The sequence below is a fragment of the Ctenopharyngodon idella genome, chromosome 22, assembly GCF_019924925.1.
Source record: "Ctenopharyngodon idella isolate HZGC_01 chromosome 22, HZGC01, whole genome shotgun sequence".
In the NCBI taxonomy this organism is placed as follows: domain Eukaryota; kingdom Metazoa; phylum Chordata; class Actinopteri; order Cypriniformes; family Xenocyprididae; genus Ctenopharyngodon; species Ctenopharyngodon idella.
Window position 1 is genome coordinate 27,092,029 of NC_067241.1, and position 24,774 is coordinate 27,116,802.

Below are 24,774 nucleotides of genomic sequence, written 5' to 3' on the forward strand. Positions count from 1 at the left end.
ATTTCACCTTAAAGTAAAAGTATAAAACCTTCCTTAAGTAAAAGCAACAGTAATAGAGAAGTGTCAATCCACCAATCATCCAGTAAATGACTAATATTCCCAGTTAGTCTAACAGTTTTGTGACAACTTTCCACTGAGAACAGTACAAGTGGGAACATCAGTAACTGCCGACTCGTTCGGTAAACTCTGTGACATCAAGATAATAAGATCTCATAGGAAGACAGAAAGCAGAACTACATCAAAGCCCAGGAATGTTTTTCCCCCGAGGTGCCTAAAATGAAAAGAAGATGGACCCTGTCAAGCTCAGAAGGTCTGACAGTGACCTAGTGTGTGTGTGACGTGCAAACATGCATGTGGGCCGAGGTGTATTACACATCTGTCTTTAGGGGGCATGTGTCAACGGCTTTTTAATGCTCCTGTCAGTGAGGATTGTGGGAAGAATGGACAGCATCTCCACTGAGCATTACACAAGCAGTGCCATATTTAAGGTAGAAAACAAGAATGTCTACTTGACAGTGTCAACGGCAGTTAAATTTGAATAACGTGCAATCAGTCTCCTGCAGAGGTTTACCGGTGTAGGCGTACAACGCCTGTTTACATTGTCGTGGGATCGGTTCAGTTGTTGAGACTGGGACTGTGGATGGGGGAGGTTGACTGAAACAATGCAAAAAGCAGCTGCAAGACTTTCCGTATGGAAATTAGGACACCAGCCACTCACAGCAGAATGATGATGGCTGACTTTGAAGTCAATATAACATTTCACTGACATACAACTTCTATGAACACTTAAGCAAGGATAGAGTATCCGATGAACCAGAGCAGGCTGCAATAAAGATTAAGCGACAATTACAGTATAATAGCTTCTTGAGGAGAGACGAACATCTCTCTCTTTGACAGGAACATGGGTAGATCTAACTAATGACTAACCACTGAAAGCTCCCGCCAAGAGTGCAAACAGATCAATTTAGCGCCGAGAGGCTTGCCGTGGGGTCTATAGAGTCCTTGCTATGAACTTTCACATACTAAACTATTGTTCAAAAGCATGTACCCTCTGTGTGTCAACAAAGTCAGATATTTATGGAAACTTCATCATGTGACAGATGTTTTCTATCATATTATGATGTACGTTCGAGTAAAACAGACAGATTATCAACAAAATGTAGGGCGGGACTTGGTTTTATGCATCGGTTGTTGATTGGATGAAGGCAGATGTGAATGTGAGGTTTACATTTGTGGAGGGGCGGGGTCTAAGTGGACTAAATGATTGGAGAAGTCCTGCATACATCATCAGAAAGATGTCTGTCCTTTCACTGGAAGACTGAGTTATGATATTGATTAAAAATTATGAAGTTAAAAAAAGTAAAAACAGTAAACAAATAAATAAATAAATAAATAAACATTTACAGTAAAGTCTATAAAATGCATTTAGAAAATATAAACAGTGAATTTTCATTTCATGATGACTTAAAGGGATAGTTCAGCCAAAAATGAAAATTCTGTCATCAATTACTCACCCTCATGTTGTTCCAAACCTTTATGAGTTTATGTCTTCTTTTGAACACAAAAGAAGATATTTTGAAGAATGTTGGTAACCAGACATTTGATGGACCCCATTGACTTTTATAGTATTTTTTTCATACTATGGAAGTCAATGGCTACCATCAACTGTTTGATTACCAACATTCTTCAAAAAAAAAATAAAAAAATTTGAGTTCAACAGAAGAAAGAAACTCATACAGATTTGGAACAGCATAAGGTTGAATAAATCATGACAAAATTTCATTTTTTTGTGAAATATCCCTTTAAGTAACACATATATTTTGGCATGTCAAGCTATGATATGTCAACTCAAATTGTAAAGAAATGGTTTGGGATTTTTAGATAATTTAACTAGCAATGTCAGAAAAACAAAATTGCTACTGCATTTAATTCATGTGTTTATATATATATATATATATATATATATATATATATATATTATATAATATATGGTTATCATATGGTTATGTCAACACTGTCAGCTGATTTTCGGTCTAATGGTGGTAACAATTCAACAGATGGAGCTGAAAATTGGGTTAAATACTAGTTTGAATGCTAGATTTTCTGTATTTATAATAATCTTAACATTACATTATAAAATATTTAAAAATATGCAAATATAACTGTATGGTTTACTATAATATGATATATTATAATATACTACACTTCAGCATTACATGTTTTGCATCTGGCAGCATTGGTGCACTGAATGACCAGCATGGTAAAACATATTTTTTGTTTAACAGATTAATAAAAAAAAATAAAAAATAAAAAATTAAAAAAAATTCACTGGTACATAAACTCATTTTTGCAGTCCTGTATCCTGTGTTGTCCCCGTATTCCCAATTTTGTATGGCACTATGAGAAAAGTTCATCTGGGTTGACTGAAGCTGCAATAGTGCAAGAGCAGAAGCACTCAACTGGCCATAAAAGTGTCTTTTACAACTCTGGGTTATTTTATGGAGGGTCCAACTACTTAAACACATGTTCAAGCTTAACTCAGATCAAGACAAGAGTTCAAGCACACACAATGTTTAAATAATAAACTCATTGTGTATTATCCAGTGCAACAGCAACATTACAACAACAACAACAAAGGACAAGGCATTAGTATTATAAACTAAACAGCTCGCATAGGCTACATGGTTAACAACACTCATAATTATCGGTGTGAAATGCACATTTTTTTTTTTTTTTTTTCAGAAAACAAACTTACCAACTGAAACGTGCAGAGAAATATAAGGGTGCACCGTCCACTGCAGCAGCCCATTGTGTTAAAGCGTGATAATGGGATCCTGAATATAGCTATGAGTCTATCAGCAGAAAGTCCTAAACAAACACAGAGAAGCGCGTCAGTCTCTGTCCGACACAAAGCGGCTCCGTTCCCATTGTTTCCCGCGGCGCTTAGTGAAACGCAAGTGGAAGTGTGATAGCTGAACACGGGCAGCGTGTCGCGCGAGTGTAGCGGCAGGAGTGTGTGAGACTCGGGTGTGAGTGACTGAAGTGCGAAAAAAGAGGCTGAAGAACAAGGGGTAGACCGTAGACGGGGTAAGAGGGGCGGGGGTAGCAGGCAGAGGGGGTGTATGTAAATCACAATGGCTTGTTCTCTCAAACAGGCTGTGTGAAACCACGGTGTGTGTGTTGTTGTTATTGTTGTTGTTTCGAACCCTAAAACTGGACTGGAGCGGGAAAAAATCATAGGAACCATAAGCAAAACCTTAAACCAAACAAGTGCTGGTTGTCTGGTTTAATCTGGTTTCAGAAGACTGTCAACTCAGCTGATTTAGCTGGTTGCCCGGCTGATATCCCTGCCTGATCAGCTCAGAAGTGCCCAAAACACCTCTAAAATCAGCATACATTACCAGGTTTGGAGACCACATAAGACCACCAAACAACAAGCTTAAAACCTCCTAAAAACCATATCTAGAGGCCACGTCCTTGCTAGAGAAAGAAAGACAGAAAGAAAGAAAGAAAACATAAGCCAAAGATGGTCTGCTGGTCTTAGCTGGTTTAGCTCTTCATTCTTCACACCCACACATTCCCAGTCAAAAGTGGCCAAAAACCTATAACTGTTTCTTTTTTCCCCAGAAAAATCAGTTATATATTTTTGAAAAAAAAAAAAAAAAAAAAAAAAGTTTTGTGAATTGATTTTATTTTATTTTATTTTATTTTTTTTTTTTTTATTTATTTATTTATTTATTTATTTTTGTCATTACATTTGTTTAGAGCATAAGAAACAAATAGGAAAATAACATGAATAATAATATTTTATTCATATGTTATGCTCTGTAGAAGACATCAGGACTTTTATTTTAAAAATAAAATAAGAGGTGAATAGACATGAAAAGGCAAAAACAATGGGATTTTTTTTTTAATCGTCAATAAATTTTTAGGTTTCAGGATTTTTTTATACCAAACTTTTGTATAAAGATGATTCTCAACTATGTTATGAAAGATATAACAGAATGATTTGATATACCATTTTGCTTTATGTAATATGTGTGTAAAATGGCCATAAACGTGTTTTCCCATTATATACAATGTATCTAATTTGCATATTCATGTGTTTTGGGGGCAATATGTAATTTCTTTCCCTATTCACTTGTTGTGTCTCCCAAAATGCCTGATAAACATGCTTTAAGTCCTGTTGTCATCTACTGAGGACGTATAAAATCAATGTCCTGTTTCGTAACAGAAAGTCATATTTTGATTTGAAACCCCACACTCTAAAAAAAAAAAAAAGTGCTATATAGCACAAAAAATGGGTCTTGGCTTGTAATCATAGGGGAACCACTTTCGGTGCTATGTAGCACCATATCTTTAAAGGGGACCTATTATGCAAAATTCACTTTTGCATGGTGTTTGGACATAAATGTGTGTTGGCAGTGTATGTACACAACCACCTTATAGTGATAAAAATCCACCCACTCCTTTCCCCATAAATCATAAGCAGTGTCTCAGAACAAGCCGTTTCCAGATCCCTGGCAGTGTGACATCACTTTAGCCACAGGCCCCGCCCACGAATGTTGACAGACAGTGCCGTTTTAACATAGAACCACCCTGAGCGAGTTCACACATGTTTTACACAGTCCGCCATTGCTGCACTGACGAGAATGTCTCCCAAGCGTTTTAGGTGTTCTGTAGCTTGATGGATTAATCCACATAGCTCTCTCCATTTACTCCTGAAATCTGAGCCGCTGAAGACGAGGTGGATTCATTTTGTTTTCGAAGAAAATGCTCCCTCAATTCTACTGAAATTCGATTATGTCTGCGCAAATCATTTCACACCGGACTGCTTTGTGAACGAATGTCAATACAAAGGGACAATTCAAAACAGAGGTTGTGCTAAAAATGTGTTACTCAAGGATAGATCAGTAAACTGTTCGTGATCCAGCTTACAGTCTCCAGAGTGATACTGGATACGGCAGTAATGAAGGTGAGAGCACTTTATTACAGTTCATCGGAGTTGATTTACGGATATAAAGTTTACCAGTTTATTAAGCACCGCCCAAAAAGGCATAAGGTCTTTATATATACTGTTAGTTGTAACGAGTGTTTCTGTGTACTTCGCTATGTACAGTATGTTGATGATAATGCAAGGGGGAGAGAGTTTATGGATAATATTTTAATGCACACTTGCACTGTGTTTTATTAAGCTCTTATGGTGATTTTCTAGAGTGAAAACGGTTCATCTTTTGTATGAAGTACAATATTATAAACATCATAAAACTCATCTGTAAAGTTTTGGCCATCATTCGGACCGGGTCCGGTACAACAGGCTTGTACTAATATAGTGGAAGAAGACAATATAAGTTATAACCATAATTAAACTAAACTATACCTGTTCTATCTCCATGCAGCATACGTTTGCAGTTTCTGGCATTATAGTGCGTTCTGACTGACTCCTGACACCGGAGAATCAGCTCTTGAAGCTCCGCCCTATTAGGCCGAGCGCAGAAGCTCATTTGCATTTAAAGGGCACACACTGAAATGGCGTGTTTTTGCTCAACCCCAAAAAGTGGCAATTTTAACATGCTATAAAAAATTATCTGTGGGGTATTTTGAGCTAAAACTTCACATACACACTCTGGGGACATCAGAGACTTATTTTACATCTTGTAAAATGGGGCATAATAGGTCCCCTTTAAAGGTGCTCTACAGCACCTTTGTCAAATGGTGCTATGTAGAACCCATATGAGGTGCCATATCGCATTTTATTTCAAAAATGCAAACAAAAACAAAAATGGTGCTAAACAGCACCAACAGTGGTTCTTTGCCTTGTAAAGAACCTTTAAAGGGGCTTAACAGGTTCTTTGTATATCAGTGGTGCTATAAAGCACCTTAACCACCCCAAAGAACCATTGAAGAACCATACAGGGGCTTAACAGGGGCTGTATACGGTAGTGGTGCTATATAGCACCTCAGTCATCCCAAAGAACCACTGAAGCACCAAGATTTGGTGCTATACAGCACTTAAAGTGGTTCTCCTATGATTACGAGCCAAAGTACCACTTTTAGTAGTATATAGCACCATTTTTTTTAGAGTGCGTAACATTTTCCTGAGATGTTGATTTGTGACAAACAATTTGAAAATTAGTCAGATTTAAATGCTAATTACATAATATTATCATATTTCCATAAGGGTGTTAAATTTGATCACTAAATTAATGTCAGCCATTTTAAAGACCAATGAGAGGGAGTGGTCATGGTGAAACCTCCGAACATTTGGTACCTCTGAAAAGCTCTGAATGTGCTCTTTACAGGACTAATTCGCTAAAAATATAAGGACCAAACTCCTTAGCTGGGTGTCAGGAGGATATATATATATATATAAAAATTTCGTTTAACCTCTTCATTGCTGTGTGCTTTTTTTCTGCATCGTGGATGTTTTTCTCCATTGATAACACATGGTTGTGTTTTGCAGTTCAAAAATGTAAAAATCTAACAAACAGACAATCCAACGTTAGTCATTTAGCATTGGTTTATACAAAGTATTTTATATTCGTATTCTGAGACGTATATATTTTATGTGATCATTATTTATTGGTTTATTTAGTTGTTTTGACAGTGATGGCGAACATTATGTTTTCAGTTTTTCATGGCTGAGATAAACATGACAGATCTGTACTGTCACAAACTTTAGACAGAAAATGAATTGTGTATCTGCAGTCACATCTGTTGAAAGTCTGCACTCTATGATGGAAGGAACTAACGTTCGCCTCTTTGAAGTCTATTACCGCCATCTGCCGGTCGCGTATCAAAACTACACCCCATTATATTTTTTTGAAAAGCAAGCTGTTGTTATGTATCCCTTAATTGTTCACATTAAAATAACCAACACAATTATCATCATTCAACACACTAATAATTTGTCAGCATAGTGTTTTCCTCACTCTCTTTTTTTCACATTTAAATCTACTGTATGAAAATGAGCCAGATAGAAGGCAGCTGATGGACAAACAAATACGGAAATGTAGTCAGTGCTGAGCGTAATGCAGGATTCATTTTTTGCTACTTTGACTGGTCTTATTTTCAGATATGCATGTACAATGGAAGATTATAGGGCGACATATTGACATTTTTTTTTTAGACATTAAGTTTTTATCAAATCATAACCACTGTAAATGCTCAGTCTGTTCAGAGAGACACTTAATTTGCTGTATTGATAAGTCCATCTGCCTAAAGCTACATTACCCTTTCACACCCCCATTTTCCCTGTTTAGATCCATATTTATTGACATAATAAACAAGTACTTTGCCAAAACACTGTAAATATCACACACACATATGCATACAGTAAAGGTATTAATGATGAAGTGAATGTTAATAACTAACTCTTGTCTTTTAGCTATGACAGCTCGGCTCTGTCTGTGCTGATCCATTATAGAGAAGCCTTTAAAGCGGTTCCTCCTCCTGCTGCTCGACTCTACCTCTCTGAACATGAGGCAGAGTGATGAATCTTTTACAGGTTGAGCCTGTACTGCCATGGAGCACTTCACTTCTCATTACATCACTGTAGCCTCTGCTTCCTCTCTTAAAAGCTTCCCTCCTCCCTGCCACACACACACACACACACACACACACACACACACACACACACACACACACACACACACAAGCTCAAACACAGACTGCTATAAATAGTTTGTGATATTTTTGGATGAAAGAACAGCAGATACTGTTCTTTGAAGAACACAATTCTTCAGTAAATATTTTATTTTTAATTTACAAAGATTATTTGATATTAACGAATATTAACACCATTTTATGAGACATTTGTGAACTTTATTTGTTTGTTATTATTATTATTATTATTAAGTTTTATTTGTTCACTTGTTTTTGTTTTATGTTTTTGTTCGAAGAACATTATTATGTTGTAAATATTTAATTTTAATATACAAAGATTATATAATAATATTATTAATGACTTGCACAATTTGATGAGGCATTTGTGCACATTATTTATTTATTTATTATTTATTTATAATTTTTATTTATTTATTGTGTTTGAAGAACATTATTGTTTTGTAAATATTTTATTTGAATGTACAGATATTATTTAATAACATTAACAATGACTTGCAAAATGATGAGACATTTGTGTACTTTATTTATCTGTTATAATTTTGTTTATTTACATTTTATTTGTTCAATTACATTTGCTTTGTTTTGTTTTTTATTTTGTTTGAAGAACATTACTGTTTTGTAGGTATTTCATTTTAATGTATTTATTCATTTAATTGTTTGTTTGTTTATCATTTTTATTTATTTCCATTTTATTTGTTTATTTGTTTATTTTTGCTTTGCTTTTTTGTTTGAAGAACATTATTGTTTTGTAAATATTTAATTTTAAAGTTCAATGATTGTTTAATAATGTTAACGATGACTTGCACAATCTGACAAAGCATTTGTGCATTTACTTATTTATTTATTTATTTATTTATTTATTTATTCATTCATTCATTCATTCATTTATTTATTTATTTATTTATTTATTTATTTATTATGTTTGAAGAACATTATTGTTTTATAAATATTTAATTTTAAAGTACAATGATTATTTAATAATGTTAACGATGACTTGCACAATCTGACAAAGCATTTGTGCATTTACTTATTTATTTACTTATTATTTATGTTTGAAGAACATTGTTTTATAAGTATTTAATTTTAATGTACAAATATTATTTAATAATAATAACAATGACTTGCAAAATGATGATGCATTTGTGCTTTTATTCATTCATTCATTCATTTATTCATTTATTTATTATTTTATTATTTTATTTATTATTATGTTTGAAGAACATTATTGTTTTATAAATATTTAATGCATCTGATGAATTTGTACACTTTATTTGTTTGTTATCATTTTATTTATTTCTATTTTTATTTGTTCAATTGTTTTTGCTTTATTTTGTTTTTTGTTTTGTTTGAAGAACGTTATTGTTTTGTAAATATTTCATTTTAATGTACAAAGATTATTTAATAATATTATCAATGATTTGCACAATTTGATGATGCATTTGTGCACTTTATTTATTTATTTATTATTTTTTATTTATACTTTGTTTGAAGAACATTATTGTTTTGTAAATATTTAATTTGAATGTACAAATATTACTTAATAATATTAACAATGCCTTGCAAAAATGATGAGACATTTATATACTTTATTTATTTATTTGTTAATTATAATTTTTATTTATTTCCATTTTTGTTTTGTTTTGTTTCGTCCAGATTTTCTGATATGATTTGTTATCTTTACTTTTAAACACCTCAGCATTGTCTCTGCACAGCCTCTTGCTTGCTTTGCCTGTCCCCACAATGTGGGCAAAACATGACCCACACAAACACCAGCGATGGAAAGAAGTCAAACTGGGTTACACCTCAGAGTATCTGATGGAGTTCTATAGTTGTCTTCTCATCACCTCCCTCTAGTTAAAGTGCGCTGATGTGTGCTCCTCTAAATGGAGGGTCGGGGCTTTGTATTGTACACTTTTCAAACAGCAAGATCTAATGCAGACTGACAGGCCAGTTAGCAGACGAGACCTGCGCTATGAGCCAGACGTAAATAAACCCCACAATGAGACTCCAACAAAGACGGAGGAGTATAAAACCTGCCCACACACACACACATACACACAAGAGCACTCAGAGAAAGTGAGTTACTCATTGATTCTTTTGGAGAAGACCCACAGTCATAAAACAGCTCATACAGTAAGTGTTGCCTATATATATGAGCCAGCTTTAAACACAGCCATGTCTATTTTAGTGGATGTTGCCCACTTATGAAAAACCATTATCTGTACATCATTTTAAATAAACAGGAGAATCTAGCATAATCAGAGGAAATAAAATAGGATGATAAAGAAACAAAAAATACATTTTATTCACAATCCATGTAAATACATCACGATAGCAATTTGTAGTTACAAGCTGCTTCAGAAAATATGCACACTGCTCATTAGTCTCATCCAGTACTTACTTTTACTGAGTATTCTGTAATTAGTTTGAAACATGAACACTTATGTAAAGTGTGGCAGCTTTTATTTGATTAAAACTATTGAGCTCTACAGTTCACATGACAAAAAAGGGTTATATAGTCCACTGGAGGCAGGACAATGCAATACTTTAATTGTATTAGTCTCAGAGGTGCAATTCAGCGCAGGAAAACAGAACACTGACGCAGACACGTAAGTGAAGACCTAAAAAGCATGGTAAATTGTAAGAGTAATACATCCTATGTTATGTACATTGAGGTATTAATATGTAATATTCAATGCAATGTTAAATATACAATAATGTAAAGAGGAATAAGAACGAGAATAAGATATTATATGAAATAAAAGTCGAGCAGCGTTTTAAAGTTCAGCAGTACACAAACTTTTCACTTTGTATTGCACTGCTTGTCTGTGTTTATACTTTCTAGACAGACTGTCATTCCATATTAGTGGTGGTGTTGGGGTTTTTTAACAACTCTTTCTGCAGGAACAAAGCATGTGATTTTTGAGTGAGTCATTGAATCATTTATTTAACCGATTCACTCAAAACCGCTAATTCATTTAGTAAGGCTGCGACCGAAATTGTGTTCTCTCTTGAGTAGGTAGGCCTACTTATTTTGAATAAGTAATCACTTCATGACCACTAAAAAGTACATTGTATTTAGTATGAGTGTGTGTAGTATGAATGTAATACGGACGTACTACATTCGCCATGTTGTCACTGTCACGTGACTTATCAGTGTCGGATGTGGCTTCGTTTGGAACAATTTTCTTTGACAAAAACAATATTTTGTCTAAAATGTAAGTTACTCAATGTTAACCTGTTGTATAAAAGTAATGTCACACAATTGTGCTGCTTTCTTGTGATTCCAATCACTTCTTAGAAACAGCCCAAACTGTTGTTGCTATTCTAATGTGATTTTTTAAGTAATAAATCTAAAATTTAAATATGCAGGAGTTCAGCTGCCTAGCCTTTTTACATGTTGACATATATAGGCTATATGGGGTAAGTTGTCACAATGGAAACCATGAAGCACCAAACAAGAGATGATGCAACAAAAAATGTGAAGGGTACAATTGGTTTAGACAACAGATATTGTAAAAAATGAATTCTATAATATTACAAACTGACAACCAGACATTTATGAAACAAAGTTCAACCTTTAGGTTAAAATCTACTTTCATTAGTTGGATTTTGCCTAAATGTTTTTTTTTTTTTTTTTTTATACAACAGCTATTAGAAAAAATATGATACTTTAAATGTAGTTTGGAGGTTTAAATTATTGTTCAGCCACGGAATAAAAAAAGGTAATTGTGACTTTTTTTCTCAGAATTGTGAGGTATTATAAATCCCCTAAAGGTACATGGTGGTGAAAAAAAAAAAAAAAATGAAATGGGAGGAAAAACAATAAGTCAGTGCTGTTGCCAGTGTTGCCAAATCTGCGGTTTTCCCGCGGAATTGGGCTACAGTGCTGCTGCGGGTTGTTTTGTTGCTCCACGTGTTGAAGCGACCCCAATAACATGATATTTAGCCCCTGGAAGGCTAATTTGATCAGGGGATCCCTGCCAAAAATGTGGATTTTTACCGGGGATCCCCCAAAACGCAATTGGACTAGTTTTGAGTAACAGTTGGGCGAGTTTTGTTGTGAAAACCTGGCAACCCTGGCTGTTGCGTTATATCGCTTTTTTTTTTTTTTTTTGCGTTCCTCCGAGAAACTTTGCGTTCACTTGCAAAACTTTTGCGTTCCCTTGAGAATCCTTTTGAGCTTTTGCGAGCGACCGCAACGTTTCTCGGCAGAACACAAATTTTCTTGGGGGAACGCAAAGCGTTTGCGAGAGAACGCAAAAGCATTGACAAATTTTTCTCATATTTTTTTTCCTTCACCATGTCCCTTTAGGGGCTCCATAATAGCCTAGGCCTATGTAAACTTGGAATTGGGAGGGAAAGTCAGAATTGTGGGATAAAGTCTTCATTGGAGAAAAAAAAACCAAAAACAAAAAAAAAAAAACCGTCAGAATTGTGAGATAAAAAGTCGCAATTGGCTTTTTTATTTTTAATTCCGTGGCAAAACAAGCTTCCTAGAAACCTACATACAGAACCACTGCAAAAGAAATCACGTTTGTGTACTTTCAACACCAAACCTTACTGAGATATAGCTATTGTGACAACTAGCCCCACTCTCACCTAAGCTATATGTAAAAGCAATAAATCTAAATCTAAATGGTACTTCTAAAGTTAAGGAAATTTGGTCAAATGGAGAAGCTTTTGTCACTAAATGTCTCAGAACTGGGCCGGTTAATTTTCAATTGGGCGGCCCATATAGCATTAGTGATGAATAGCATGATTTTTCCATTGGGTGGCGCTGATCGGGCTCGCGCAGATGGAGGGATGAGTCTCATCACATGGTCCATATGCCCGGAGAAAGTGAGCGATCATCGCAGCCTCTGCGCTCTCTAAACTCAATCAGAGTAGGCGGCACTGTTCGCGCTCCACAGCCGATGAACTGAGAGCAAAAGACCAGCCATGATTGTCAGCCTGCAGCTGTTTGAGCTGGAGGAGAGCTGAGGAGCGGTGATCATGCCGGAGAAGAGCGCGCAGTAGAAGTCTTCTCACTGAGGATGGCAGGGATGCTGCGCGCCGCATCAGTCTCTCTGGCTCTGTGAAACGCACGGTAAGCGCGCTTCATCTTCCCTCACTGATCCTGTCAGTAAATGCTGAACTTTGAGGTGTTTTTGTCCGTCATTTGGAGGCATTTTAAGTGTTTGGCTTGGTGGGTTGTTGAGTAGAAGTTTATGAGACTCTTATTATGTTTGTCACTTTATATAACTAACATTCTGTATAGCCTAAATATGCTGTTTGGTTTCAGTCACTAGACATTTCATAGACAATAGCAGCCTCGGTCAGTCTAAAACACGATTAAGGCTGTACTGAGATCTTTTTCAGGAGACTCAAGATCATTGAATGGACATTCTGGGCTCATATCGATGTTCTTATCGATTCTGTATTTTCTTGAGAGGGGTGGTGAAGGGGAAGATACTGAGAGTAAATTAATAAGGTAAAGATGGTTTAAAGTGTGTCCTGAATGAATGTTCGGCTAATAAAAACTACCAAACAGTACCATGGTACAACCTATTTTATGTGGATATGATACCATGGTTTTATCAAGGATTTTTGGAGGGGGCATGTACTATGGACTACCATGCCCCATTAGACCTTTGTTTTTTGGGTGTACCACTTTTTCTGTGAATGTGTATCATGGTTCTTCCATGTTTTTTGGACATTTTTTAGGGTTTTTCTACGGTTTTATGTATATTTACCACGATAATGCCATGCACTATCATTTCTTTCAAAAAAAGTACTGTGACTGTAGCATGGTATGGTTATGGTAATACTATGGTGCTTTGAAATATTTATATTTATATTAACTAATATTTTATATGGTAGTACTTACAATGATACCAAGTTAAAAAATACCATGGTAGTACCATAGTACATATTCAAAAACCATGGTGGTACCATTCTATTTTTTTGTGAGTAATGTATTTTTGGACATACTGTATGGTAATTCCATGGTATTGCTTCAAATATGATATTGAATATGGTCATCTTCTAGTAGAATGGTGTATACAGCATCTATAGTATTAATATATGATGGCATTACTGTAGAGTCTAAAACATGCTGGGTTAAAAACAACCCAAGTTGGGTTGAAAATGGACAAACCCAGTGATTGGGTTGTTTTAACCCAGCGAATGGGTTGTTTTAACCCAGTGGTTGGGTTAAATGTTTGCCCAACCTGCTGGGTAATTTTATCTACCTCAACTATTGTTTAAAAATTACTGTATTGCTTGTTTAAAATGAATCCAAAGTATGTTGGAAATTAACATTTAGCCTATTAATATCTTTAATAAATGAACATTTATTAATAAGTTGAATGAATATTAATTAAACAATAAACATTTATTAAATTGGTTATTAATAAATGTTCACCTTTTGATTATTATTGTTGCCTCTAGTAATTATGTGTCTGATTTTTAATTTCCAGCCTATTTTGGGTTAATTTTAAGTCAGCCATATAGTAATTTTTAAACAATATTTGGGTTAAATAAAACTGCCCAGCATGTTGGGCAAACATTTAACCTGGGTTAAAACAACCCAATCGCTGGGTTTGTCCATTTTCAACCCAACTTGGGTTGTTTTTAACCCAGCATTTTTCAGAGTGTACCACTGTCAGATTTTGTGGTTTGATGTAGTTAGCATTATTACAGTGTTTAGTGTATTTTTTGAACCTGTGATAAAGCAGCTCTTAGTGTCTTCATTCTGAGAGCGCAATTAATGGTGTGATCCCTAAGTGTTAAGTTATTCTAGGCCCACCGGGATAGACTTTATTTAAGCAAGAAAGTGACTTAACACCAAGAGCTTATGCCCCAGAACCCCCCCCCCCAGCGCAAGCTGACCGAGAAACTGCGAGAGTCTGTCCGATACAGTGAATATGGATGAATGAAATCCTCTTACACTGCAGCTCAAACTCAGTGTGTGTGAGTGTATGAGAGAGATAGGCTCTCTACTGAGGGCTTACTGACTGATGAACTGTCTTTTGCACCTTATACTGACAACTGTGTTGATTTAAGCAGCACAATTCTGAGTCACCAGCAGAAAAAAAAGTCACATGATTACTATTGGTTAAAAAAAAAGTTTGTCTAAAGCGCTAGGACAGAAATCAACTGTTCACATTCACATTTTGTCAGTTCAACCAAATCACAACTTCTAAAGATCATTTACTTTAAAGTGAAAATTTTGTGACTGTATACCCACCCTTATGTCACTCAAAACTAGAGACGCACCAATGTATCGGCCAACGATATTTATCGGCCGATTTTTTATCAATTTACAACCAGCATGAAAAAGGCTGATATAACAAACCCATGGTTTATTAATTTGCTGCGTGAAGGCACTGAGCTGTATAATGTCTGTTGCATAATCCAAGATTAATCCATAATCTAATATTCCTGCTGTGCTGCTGTCTGCGTTTTAATGTTAATCAAACAACAAAAGACAAAAAAAAAAAAAAATTGCTCACTACTCTTTACTAAATAACTTTTGTAACTTTCATAAGGGTTAATACAGTGCTCAGCATAAATGAATACACCCCCTTTGAAAAGTAACATTTTAAACAATATCTCAATGAACACAAAAACAATTTCCAAAATGTTGACAAGACTAAGTTTTATATAACATCTGTTTAACTTATAACATGAAAGTAAGGTTAATGATATAACTTAGAGAACAAAATGTTCAGTTTTATTCAAATTAGGGTGATGCAAAAATGAGTACACCCCACTGAAAGTCTCTGGAGCAAAGCTGAATTTTAGACTACAAATGTCTAATTTAACAAGAATTCAACCACAGGTGAGTCTAATTATTCATTACACAGGTGTTCAGCAGACAGTTTTAATTATCAGTCAGAATACTGTAGCAAAAGTGGTACAAAAATTTAAAAAAGATGGAACTGCAACCATCTCATAGAGATGTCCAGGTCGTCCACAGAAGTTAACCCCTCGGCAGGAGCGTCTTCTGATGAGAAGGGTTGAAGAAAATCTCCATGCAAGTTCACTGCAGTTATCTAAAGAAGTAGAAAGCCAAACTGGGGTGACTATTTCCTGTGACACAATACGGCGTACACTGCAGAGGAATGGCATGCATGGGTGCCGTCCACGAAAGAAGCCTCTCCTAAAGCCCAGGCACAAAAAAGCCCGCCTAGAGTTTGCCAGGGCCCATGCTGACAAAGATGAAGACTACTGGGACTCTATACTCTGGAGTGATGAGACCAAGATAAATGTTTTTGGAAATGATGGCTTCAAAACTGTATGGTGTCGCAAAGGTGAGGAATACAAAGAAAAATGCATGGTGGCTACAGTGAAACATGGTGGTGGCAGTGTCCTTATGTGGGGCTGCATGAGTGCTGCTGGTGTCAGGGAGCTGCATTTCATTGATGGCATCATGATTTCACAGATGTACTGCTCTATACTGAAAGAGAAGATGCTACCATCACTCCGTGCCCTTGGTCGTCGTGCACTTTTCCAACATGACAATGATCCTAAACACACATCTAAGGCCACTGTTGGATTTCTGAAGAACAGGGTGAAAGTGATTCAGTGGCTCCTGATCTGAACCCAATCGAACACCTATGGGGAATTCTGAAGAGACAAGTTGAGCATCACTCTCCATCCAGCATCCAGTCTCTAAAGAGGTCATTCTTGAAGAATGGAAAAAGATAGATGTTGCAAAATGTCGCCAACTTGTTCATTCCATGCCTAGAAGACTTGGTGCTGTCATTAAAAATCATCGAGACCATACAAAGTACTAGATGTAATAGTTTTTGTTGTGGGGTGTACTCATTTTTGCATCACCCTAATTTGAGGAAAACTGAAAATTTTGTTATATTATTAACCTTACTTTCATGTTATAAGTTAAACAGATGTTATATTAAACTTAGTGTTGTCAACATTTTGGGAATTGTTTTTGTGTTCATTGAGATATTGTTTAAAATGTTTATTTTTCAAAGGGGGTGTACTCATTTACGCTGAGCACTGTATGTATAGGGCCCTATGGTTTCTGCAACGCCGAAAACGTGGACGGAATCACGGAATCATAAAAATGCAGATAACACTGTATAGTTTTGATGAATAAATAAAAAGTAGGTCAGTACACTTAAATCAACTCACGATAAAGACTAGTGCCTGCGAAAACACGGACGAAATCGCGAAATCCAGTCATAAAACCACGGATAGCGCTGTAAAATGCGTAATGTCATGGAATTTGTCAAAGTTTTGATGAATAAATAAAAAGTAGGTCAGTACATTTAAATTAACATGTGATATAGACTAGTGTCTATGAATATTAAACTGCAAAAAGACTTTTTAAAAATGAATCCTGCATATTCTTTTGTGTCTCTGTGTGAATGAATGGCGCAGACACGCGGTTTAATTTACCTTACATGCACACACTGAAGCTCACGTGATGCTCGCGGTGTTTTCAGCCTCTGCTGCCTCACTATATGAGGCCATGAATGCATGAACTTCATCTCCAGAATTACTTCATGAGAATTTTATCATTTCATTTGAGAAAATCTATCGCCATGTCATAAACACACAGAAATTCGAAGGTCTTCACAGCAACCCGTCAAAATAAAAGTTCAGTTTAACTTTTAAGTAATTGTGACAGAAATATATTACCGTTGTACAGTAGAATTTAGCTACGTCTCAACGTAATAATAATTTATGGATTTAATTTATACAGTGAAGAATATGTGCAGTGTTATTTTACATTTGTTTACTTTATTTTTGTAACTAAAATCTGTAGGCACAATATGTAAGAATTTTGCAGTAAAATATCCAAAAACCACTCGGCCAGTGTTATATATTTTGTTCAGCTGAGTACTTATAATATCCCAAATGTTTCCAACTGTTTGTAAATCGTGAGAAAATTGTGATTTTAACCAAGGATCTGGGACGTGTCCGGGAGTTGCCTGTCAATGGCGTCATATCCGCATTACCCTCGGTTTCCTGTTTTATTTTGTAGAAACCATGGAAACACCAAAGACGCTTTAATATATTACATGTTTTATTAGACTATGGAACAACTGTTTGGTTACATTTATAGACAGAAAACGAATTATTTTTATATAGCTCAACACATTTAGTCTTATTGTTTAAATCTAGTTCTCTTTTCCGATTTTTTTTTTAGATTTTCAGAGAGTACCATGCTTTTACCATGCCTCAGAGAAAACCACTATTTTGTCAAGTAGCTAAGTAATACGGCATTTTCTCCATCATACAATGTTTTAAAGTTAATTGCATGCCATTTATCAACACAAGCCACCCAGCATTTATTATTATTATGATATTCTAAAATCGATCTAGCTTACTGTAGTGTGCAACAGAGCAGCTACCATGTGAACGCACAGAGTAACGTTAAAACATCATTTTCAACACACTCAAATGTATCTAATATGATAAACAGCGCTGTGTTACCTCATACACATTTGAACGTAAGAAGTGGAAGCAGCGACTGCGGCATAATAAAAGTTCCTCTGCCCTCGAGTCGTGTGTCGTGCTCGTCTCTCATTAGCAATTGCTCCAGCGGCTTCGTTCAGCTTCAACAGCACTCGCCCTGCTCTGCTTCATAATACAGTAATGTTAATAATCTCATCCATGAACATGATTTCTGCCCGAGTCCCGTCCTCCCGGCTGTGAGGTGAAGACGACATTTTCCATGCTCAAACTCTGCGTCATCAAGCTACGCCTTTGTTTTGAGTAGTCAACCTCTAGCGGCGAAAAAACTACATATTGTAGCTTTAAACCTACCTAAAAGCTATTTCATATGTATCTTTGTTCAGTTGTATTTATGTAGGCCTGCTGAATGGTAAATGGATCCAATCCATGTTCATTAGAAATTATTTGATGATGCAGCAATAAACTAGCTAGTGTAACTTAATGCATGTTTTTTTTTTTTTTTTTTTATAACTTTGCTGATTTAAAACATGATCAAAACACTATTTTAATGACAAAAATAAGAGAGCAAGTGACAAATATCAGTATCAGAATCGGACAATAATTGTTTGTTAAAATCGGTATCAGTATCGGCCCCAAAAAATCCTATCGGTGCATCCCTACTCAAAACTCATAATTTATTTTCCTGTGGAACACAAAGATTTATTATCAGTTTTCAAGTTCATCTGCAGTTTTGCTTTATTAAAGAAATAATAATTTCTTGTGAAATATCAATGAAATATAAAATATAATTAAATACTAATATATTAAATATAATTAAATAATAATAATAATAATAATTATTATTATTAATATTGATATTTCACAAGAAATTATTATGTATTTAATAACGTAAAATTGCAGCTGAACAGATTATTGATTAATATTACTTAATATTACTGAGAATTATTATTATATCAAGTCAAGGATTTTAACCCAGGCCCGATTGTTCTCTGATCAAAAACTATGTAAACATGTAAGCTGTAAGTTATAAACATTTTTTGTGCCTTGCTTAGGGCACCATGTGATCCAGGACTGCCACTCGTACCTTCTCCAAAAAATAAAAAAAATAAATAAAATAAATTTGATAAAAGTTGCACGAAAGCCCTTGTCCAAATATAGATCTCTCTTTCGCACATATATGCAATCAAGCCCACAACTGTTTACGGGTCACCAGCAGCTTTCTTCTGCTTGACTTTTTGTATATTAAACATGCCACATCCTTACAGACAAGCTACAGTGGCTGCATTTTTAACCACATGACCAGTCTCGTCTGTGTTGTGTGACGTGACAGACCGTCATGCTGTCACGGCAGGATGCGAAACCTGCTCTCTCTGTGTTAAAAGGTGCACGAATGGGTCAGTTTGTACTCTATATATGCTTATGTGTGCTGTGCACAGGCAGGGTTTAATATGCACGCCATGCACTCTTGCCACTGCTGATGTCATAGAAGATTCAGGATCAAATAACACTCATACGCTTCTGTATCTTAAGACAGATATGAGCTGAGAGAGAGAGAGATAGAGAGGGAAAAATTAATAATCCCTATGGATTCGGGTGGAATATGTGTGACTGTGGGTAGAGGGAGGGTTTAGGGCACCAGACGCACTGACTGTATGAAAATCCCTTAATAATTAACACTACACATTGCAAGAGCATGGGTGCAGACGAATGGAAAGCCGCGGTGTACGTGACACGTAGAGTGGTCAACGTGTTATCTGCAACGAATGAACTGTACTGAGAAGTGTTGGGGGATCTCCCAAAATGAATGAAACATGATGCTTTTCTTAAAGGTTCTTCAATGTGTCACCTTCAGTGTTGGGCATGTTACTTTAAAAAATGAATTAGTTATAGTTACTAGTTACTTCTCACAAATAGTAACTGAGTTACATCATTATAAAAGTAACTAATTACCAGAGAAAGTAACTATTGCGTTACTTTAAAAAAAAAATCAAATAGGCCTATGTCAATTAACTTGGATGCCCCCAATATTAAATATAAGTCTAAAAATAAATTATTTGTTTAAGTAGGCCTATGTTATGTTTTAAATTCATCTATTTGATTTTGAAAAGTGAACAGCATGAGTAAGATAGGATACATCATAAGATGTGCAATATATCGGGAGACATGGAGTGGGTCAGACATGATTTTGAACACTTCATTAAGTTTTGTTTTGTAGAAAGCCTTTCTTTAAAGTGAATTTCGTTTTGTAAAAATTGTATCTTAATTTTAATCAATGTTTCATCAACCAATTGTCTGGATTAAATAAAAAAGAAGCAAATATAGCAGACAATATAATCATGACATGGAGGCGCCGGCGCGATCTCTCGCACATGAACTGGAGCGCGTCTTATAGGCTAAATGCGGCTGCTTGCCTCACAGACATGAGAAATATATCTATAGAAAGCTTTAAATGTCTACTTTTAAACGAAATAATTCAAAACGAAGAGAAATAGGCTACTCTCTGATTATGTAATCCGAATGAAATGTGCATTCTCTCTCTAAGCGCGTCCATGGAGATGAGAGTCAGCAATGTCAACTTCATCTTTCCAGCCGACACGGATTCAGAAAACAATTAAAATGTCTCCTTGCTGTTTTTGTCACATTCATAATCATTACTTTTGCCGGTTCTTTATGTGCGCGCTTGAGTGCTATATAGCCTATAGTATGTAAACGCTCATTATTATGGTTTATTCTCTCCAGTATTTAAGAAATCAAATTAATATAAATGTGATTAGTCAACTAATGGCTTAAATGAACAACTACTAGTCGATTAGAAAAAACTTATTTCACTTATTTTCGATCCAGCATGTCACAAAGGGTATTCTGGTTTGAGCTCGTGCTCCGCTCGCATGTTCTGACACACACACAGAGCATCGTACATTATTATCAGTTTAAAATTATATTTGTGTATGACTAACCTGTACTATTTCTTTACAACAAAACGCTTTGCAGGTCTATCATCTCTACTCACACACCAATCGTCATCAGTTAGCATGTGTCCCACCCCAATACATACCAGAGAAAACTTTGCAGGTCCTATGGCTGAGAGGGAGCATACTCGGATGAAAACCGCTTCAGTGAGCTCAATTATAGTAACGCAGCACTTTTTTGTCAGTAATGGTAATGGCGTTGTAAAGGGGGAAAAAGTAATTTGTTTGATTACTCGTTCCTGAAAAAAGTAACGCCGTTAGTAACGCCGTTTATTTATAACGCCGTTATTCCCATCACTGGTCACCTTAAAGGGATAGTTTGCCAAAACTGAAAACCTCATGTCGTTCCAAACCTGTGTGACTTACTTTCTTCTGTGGGACATATTTGTGTGTCGCCGTCGTGGCTGGTTAGGACAAAAACTCAGATTAACATGGAAAAAAGATACCTTTTATCGCGTGTCACGGCGTCGTGTCTGGTTAGGACAGTTATGCCATTAATAATTTAGAACCATATTAAAACCCTTTTAGGCTGAAAAAGTCCTTTGTGTTTGGGTTTATGCTCAACATTATATCAAAATTTACTTTCTTCATGCACACTTCTGGTCTTATTGGGAATAACTCATGATGCTATTTATTTTTATATAAAATAGCAAAACTGCTTGTCTTCATAAACGTAGACCTGGAAGTAAAATGTGTTGAATGATGCTTGATGTTGAGCTTCTTTACTCCTTTTTTCATACAACCCAAAAAGCAGGTTTCTAATCAGCACCAAAAAAGGGTTCCACAAGCCAAAGAACTCTTATTTGCTGCCATTTAGAATCCATTTTTCATAAGAGTCTATTGGTTTCTGGGTTTTTAGAGCACCAGTACACAGATGGTTTTCTTCCTGAAACTTTTGAAAAAGTTCTCCTGTGGTATCAGGCTGCAAAACCCTTTCTGAACCTTTACTTTTAAGAGTGCAAATGTGTTGTTATACACAGCTGAACAAGAGAATGACCTGCATGCGTTTGGTTCACTGACATCATCTTCTGTCTGAGAGGCGGTGACCCAAGGAACAGCCCTCTCATTTCTCTCTTTCCACCGTGGATGACAGAAAGTGAGATTCATGTTGCTATTCCTCTCATCCAGGCAGACAGGAACCCCCCTCTCTCTCTATTTCTCATCACTGGCTATCATATGGTCAGGAAATAGGAGTGGGCTGCACCAAACTCAATAGGCATTTAAGCACTTAGGAGTATTTCAGGGCCTGTTGTGATACGCATTAGACTAACAGGCTTCATCCATAACACTACACAATATTGATTCATTTCCTCAGGGCGAAGGGCATAATAGCCTTTATCTATTTTCACTCCTTATCACCCTTGTTGCCTAATCACTTTGACTGTTCGCTGCCATTAAAGTACTTAAAATGCCAACACCATAATCTCCAAAGGGTAGCAAAGAACTGTCAATAATGGGATAAAGCATTTGTGTCAATAGAATGGCATGAATTTGACATTAGTGTGATGTAACCTCGACATGGATTTAGTTCAGTAACATTTCGCCTTGTGGAAGAGGTCAATGAAGCCACCAGTTTGCGTTTAGCAATGATAGTTTCTACTACTGTTTAGATGTCTGTTGTTGTGGTTCTCCGTAATAAATATTAACTAGAAGAGGAAACTGTGGACTTGTGTGGAGAGAGACATGACACATACAGATTATTTTCTCCAGTCCGAGTGAAGGAACTTTTGTATGTGGTCGCAGCTAATGCGTATTGACCTATTTTTTTTCTGAGAATGGTCTGAGATCAGCTTTCCATGTTCTCTTTTGGCCCACGCTGAGTCCTGGTTTCTAGTTGGTGTAGCTCACTATAGTAGTGCACAACAGGAAAAGTGCAGAATCTCTGTGAGCTGCAGAGCATCCGCCTAGAAAACACAACAAACAGATCTGAGAGAGAGGTAAAAAGTGAAAGAGAGGAAGGCCAAAAGCTTGTTCTCAATAGGGTTGTCAAAAGTACTGACTTTGGTACCAAGAAATTTAAAAAAGTGACAATACCAGTATTTCCCCCCAGCATTTTGAGCGATATGTCTCTGATTGGTCATTGTGTTCATGCGCTCAACAGATAGGTCTGTGATTGGCTACAATGATCAACGCTTCAAAAACATGTTGTAAATAGAAATCTTTGATGCTCTTCACCGAGCTATCAGTGATATATTAGGGATCTGCTGATAGATGCCTGCTTTCAAATGCTCCCGTGCATCTGTGTAAGCGCTCGGAACGAAACAGTGAATCATTCACATGATTTAGTAAATCAAGAGAATGAAATAGTATCATGCACACAATTTACTTTTCTTTTTCTTGCATGTCATGTGCGGGGCTCCATATATAAATAATGTTTTTGCGCTAACATGTTGAGAACATTATTAAAGACCAGATAACTTTGAACGAACATTCAATTAGCGTTACTGGAGCAATGTTTTTGTTCATATCTTTGAGAAAAATTATAGTTCTAAGAACATTCCCTGTTCATCTGGATCAGCTTAGTAATTGCGGTCAGTTTAACAGATTCTGTCTGTTTCTGAAGACCCAATGTTCTGCAGGGAAGGTAGATATTATATCAACGTTGTTGACCCCATTCATTTAACCACTGTATTACTAGTGTGAGATGTTCCGCTCACCATTTGTGTGCAAAAACAACAGGATGTCATACTTAGAAACAGACTATAAACAAATCGGTTTCTATGTTGTTAAATGTAGTTGAATGGAACCACGGAGACTGAGATTAAGACATCGTATTGTTTATTTATAGTTGATTTACAATCACATAATCTCTGTGCCGTCGCCCTGGCAAACGGCAACAGCATCCTTATCAAAATAACACCTACACGTTGCTGCGAGTCGCAACAGTCTGCAGTTTGCCAGGAGGTGAAAGAGTGAGATGGTGTGCGGTAGGAAATCAGTTGTGGTAGTTCAAAGAATATGTGGTCTTACATATGAAGAGCTTGCAGGAACACGCTCACACATACAAACCCTTGCTGTGCTGTCCCCTTTTACCAGTGTGTCATATGAAGCAACGGCAGACACCAGTGCAAGTCTATTTTTAGCAAGTGCCTGCAAGACGCAAGCACATATGTTAAAATGCTGCTCAGCCATGTAGACCTGTTAGCTTTGTATAGCTATCTTAGCTATCTTTTGATCAATATTTTGAATAGTAATAGGAATATGTTGTTTAAAATGTGCCTATTTTTATGCATTTGCAAAATGTGCAGACTGGAGGATCTATCTTAGCCATGCTGCTAGTGTGTGATGCTAATAACAAAAAAAAAGCATTAAATGCTATGTTTTTTGTAAGAACTATTAAATATGGTAGGGTAACACAAAATTATTCTAGCATGAACTGTAGTTGTAAATATATAAAATGCCTGTATCGTTTTAAAATGGTGACTTTGGTCTGTCCCACCTCCGAAGTCTTGATCTGAATCTGGATCAAATAACATAAATGACATAATATGTTGGACTGCTTTTCAGTGCAGTGTTATTTTTAATATTGCTTATATAAAATTGGTGTAGGATTTAACAATGTTTTTACTCAGAATATGGTAGTAAATTTCACAAATAGTTATAAGGAAACAGCACACTGAATTAATACATGACATTTTGAAGTATAAAGACTGAAATAGTATATTCCAGTAAAATGTACTTCAGTAGTCTTTGTTTTATTTACAACTTGGAAAAATTGTTTCTTATTTTATTGTATTATAGTATTTTT

At 35.9% G+C, this 24,774-nt stretch overlaps 2 protein-coding genes across 3 annotated transcripts in view; one reads left to right on the forward strand and one right to left on the reverse strand.

Moving 5' to 3' along the window:
* nkain4 (sodium/potassium transporting ATPase interacting 4) overlaps positions 1 to 3,081 on the reverse strand; it is an 81,076-nt gene extending 77,995 nt beyond the window's left edge. The window contains exon 1 of one of the 2 annotated variants that reach the window (XM_051880373.1): positions 2,756 to 3,081. In XM_051880373.1, coding sequence (XP_051736333.1) covers positions 2,756 to 2,809 — 54 coding nt within the window. In that variant the 5' untranslated portion in view covers positions 2,810 to 3,081. The remainder of the gene's footprint in view (positions 1 to 2,755) is intronic. The other variant, XM_051880372.1, reaches the window with a different exon arrangement.
* Positions 3,082 to 12,433: 9,352 nt separating this feature from the next.
* Positions 12,434 to 24,774, forward strand: part of LOC127505211 (uncharacterized) — a 69,754-nt gene continuing 57,413 nt past the window's right edge. The window contains exon 1 of the mRNA XM_051880603.1: positions 12,434 to 12,715. The gene's annotated coding sequence lies outside the window, so the exon portion shown is untranslated. The remainder of the gene's footprint in view (positions 12,716 to 24,774) is intronic.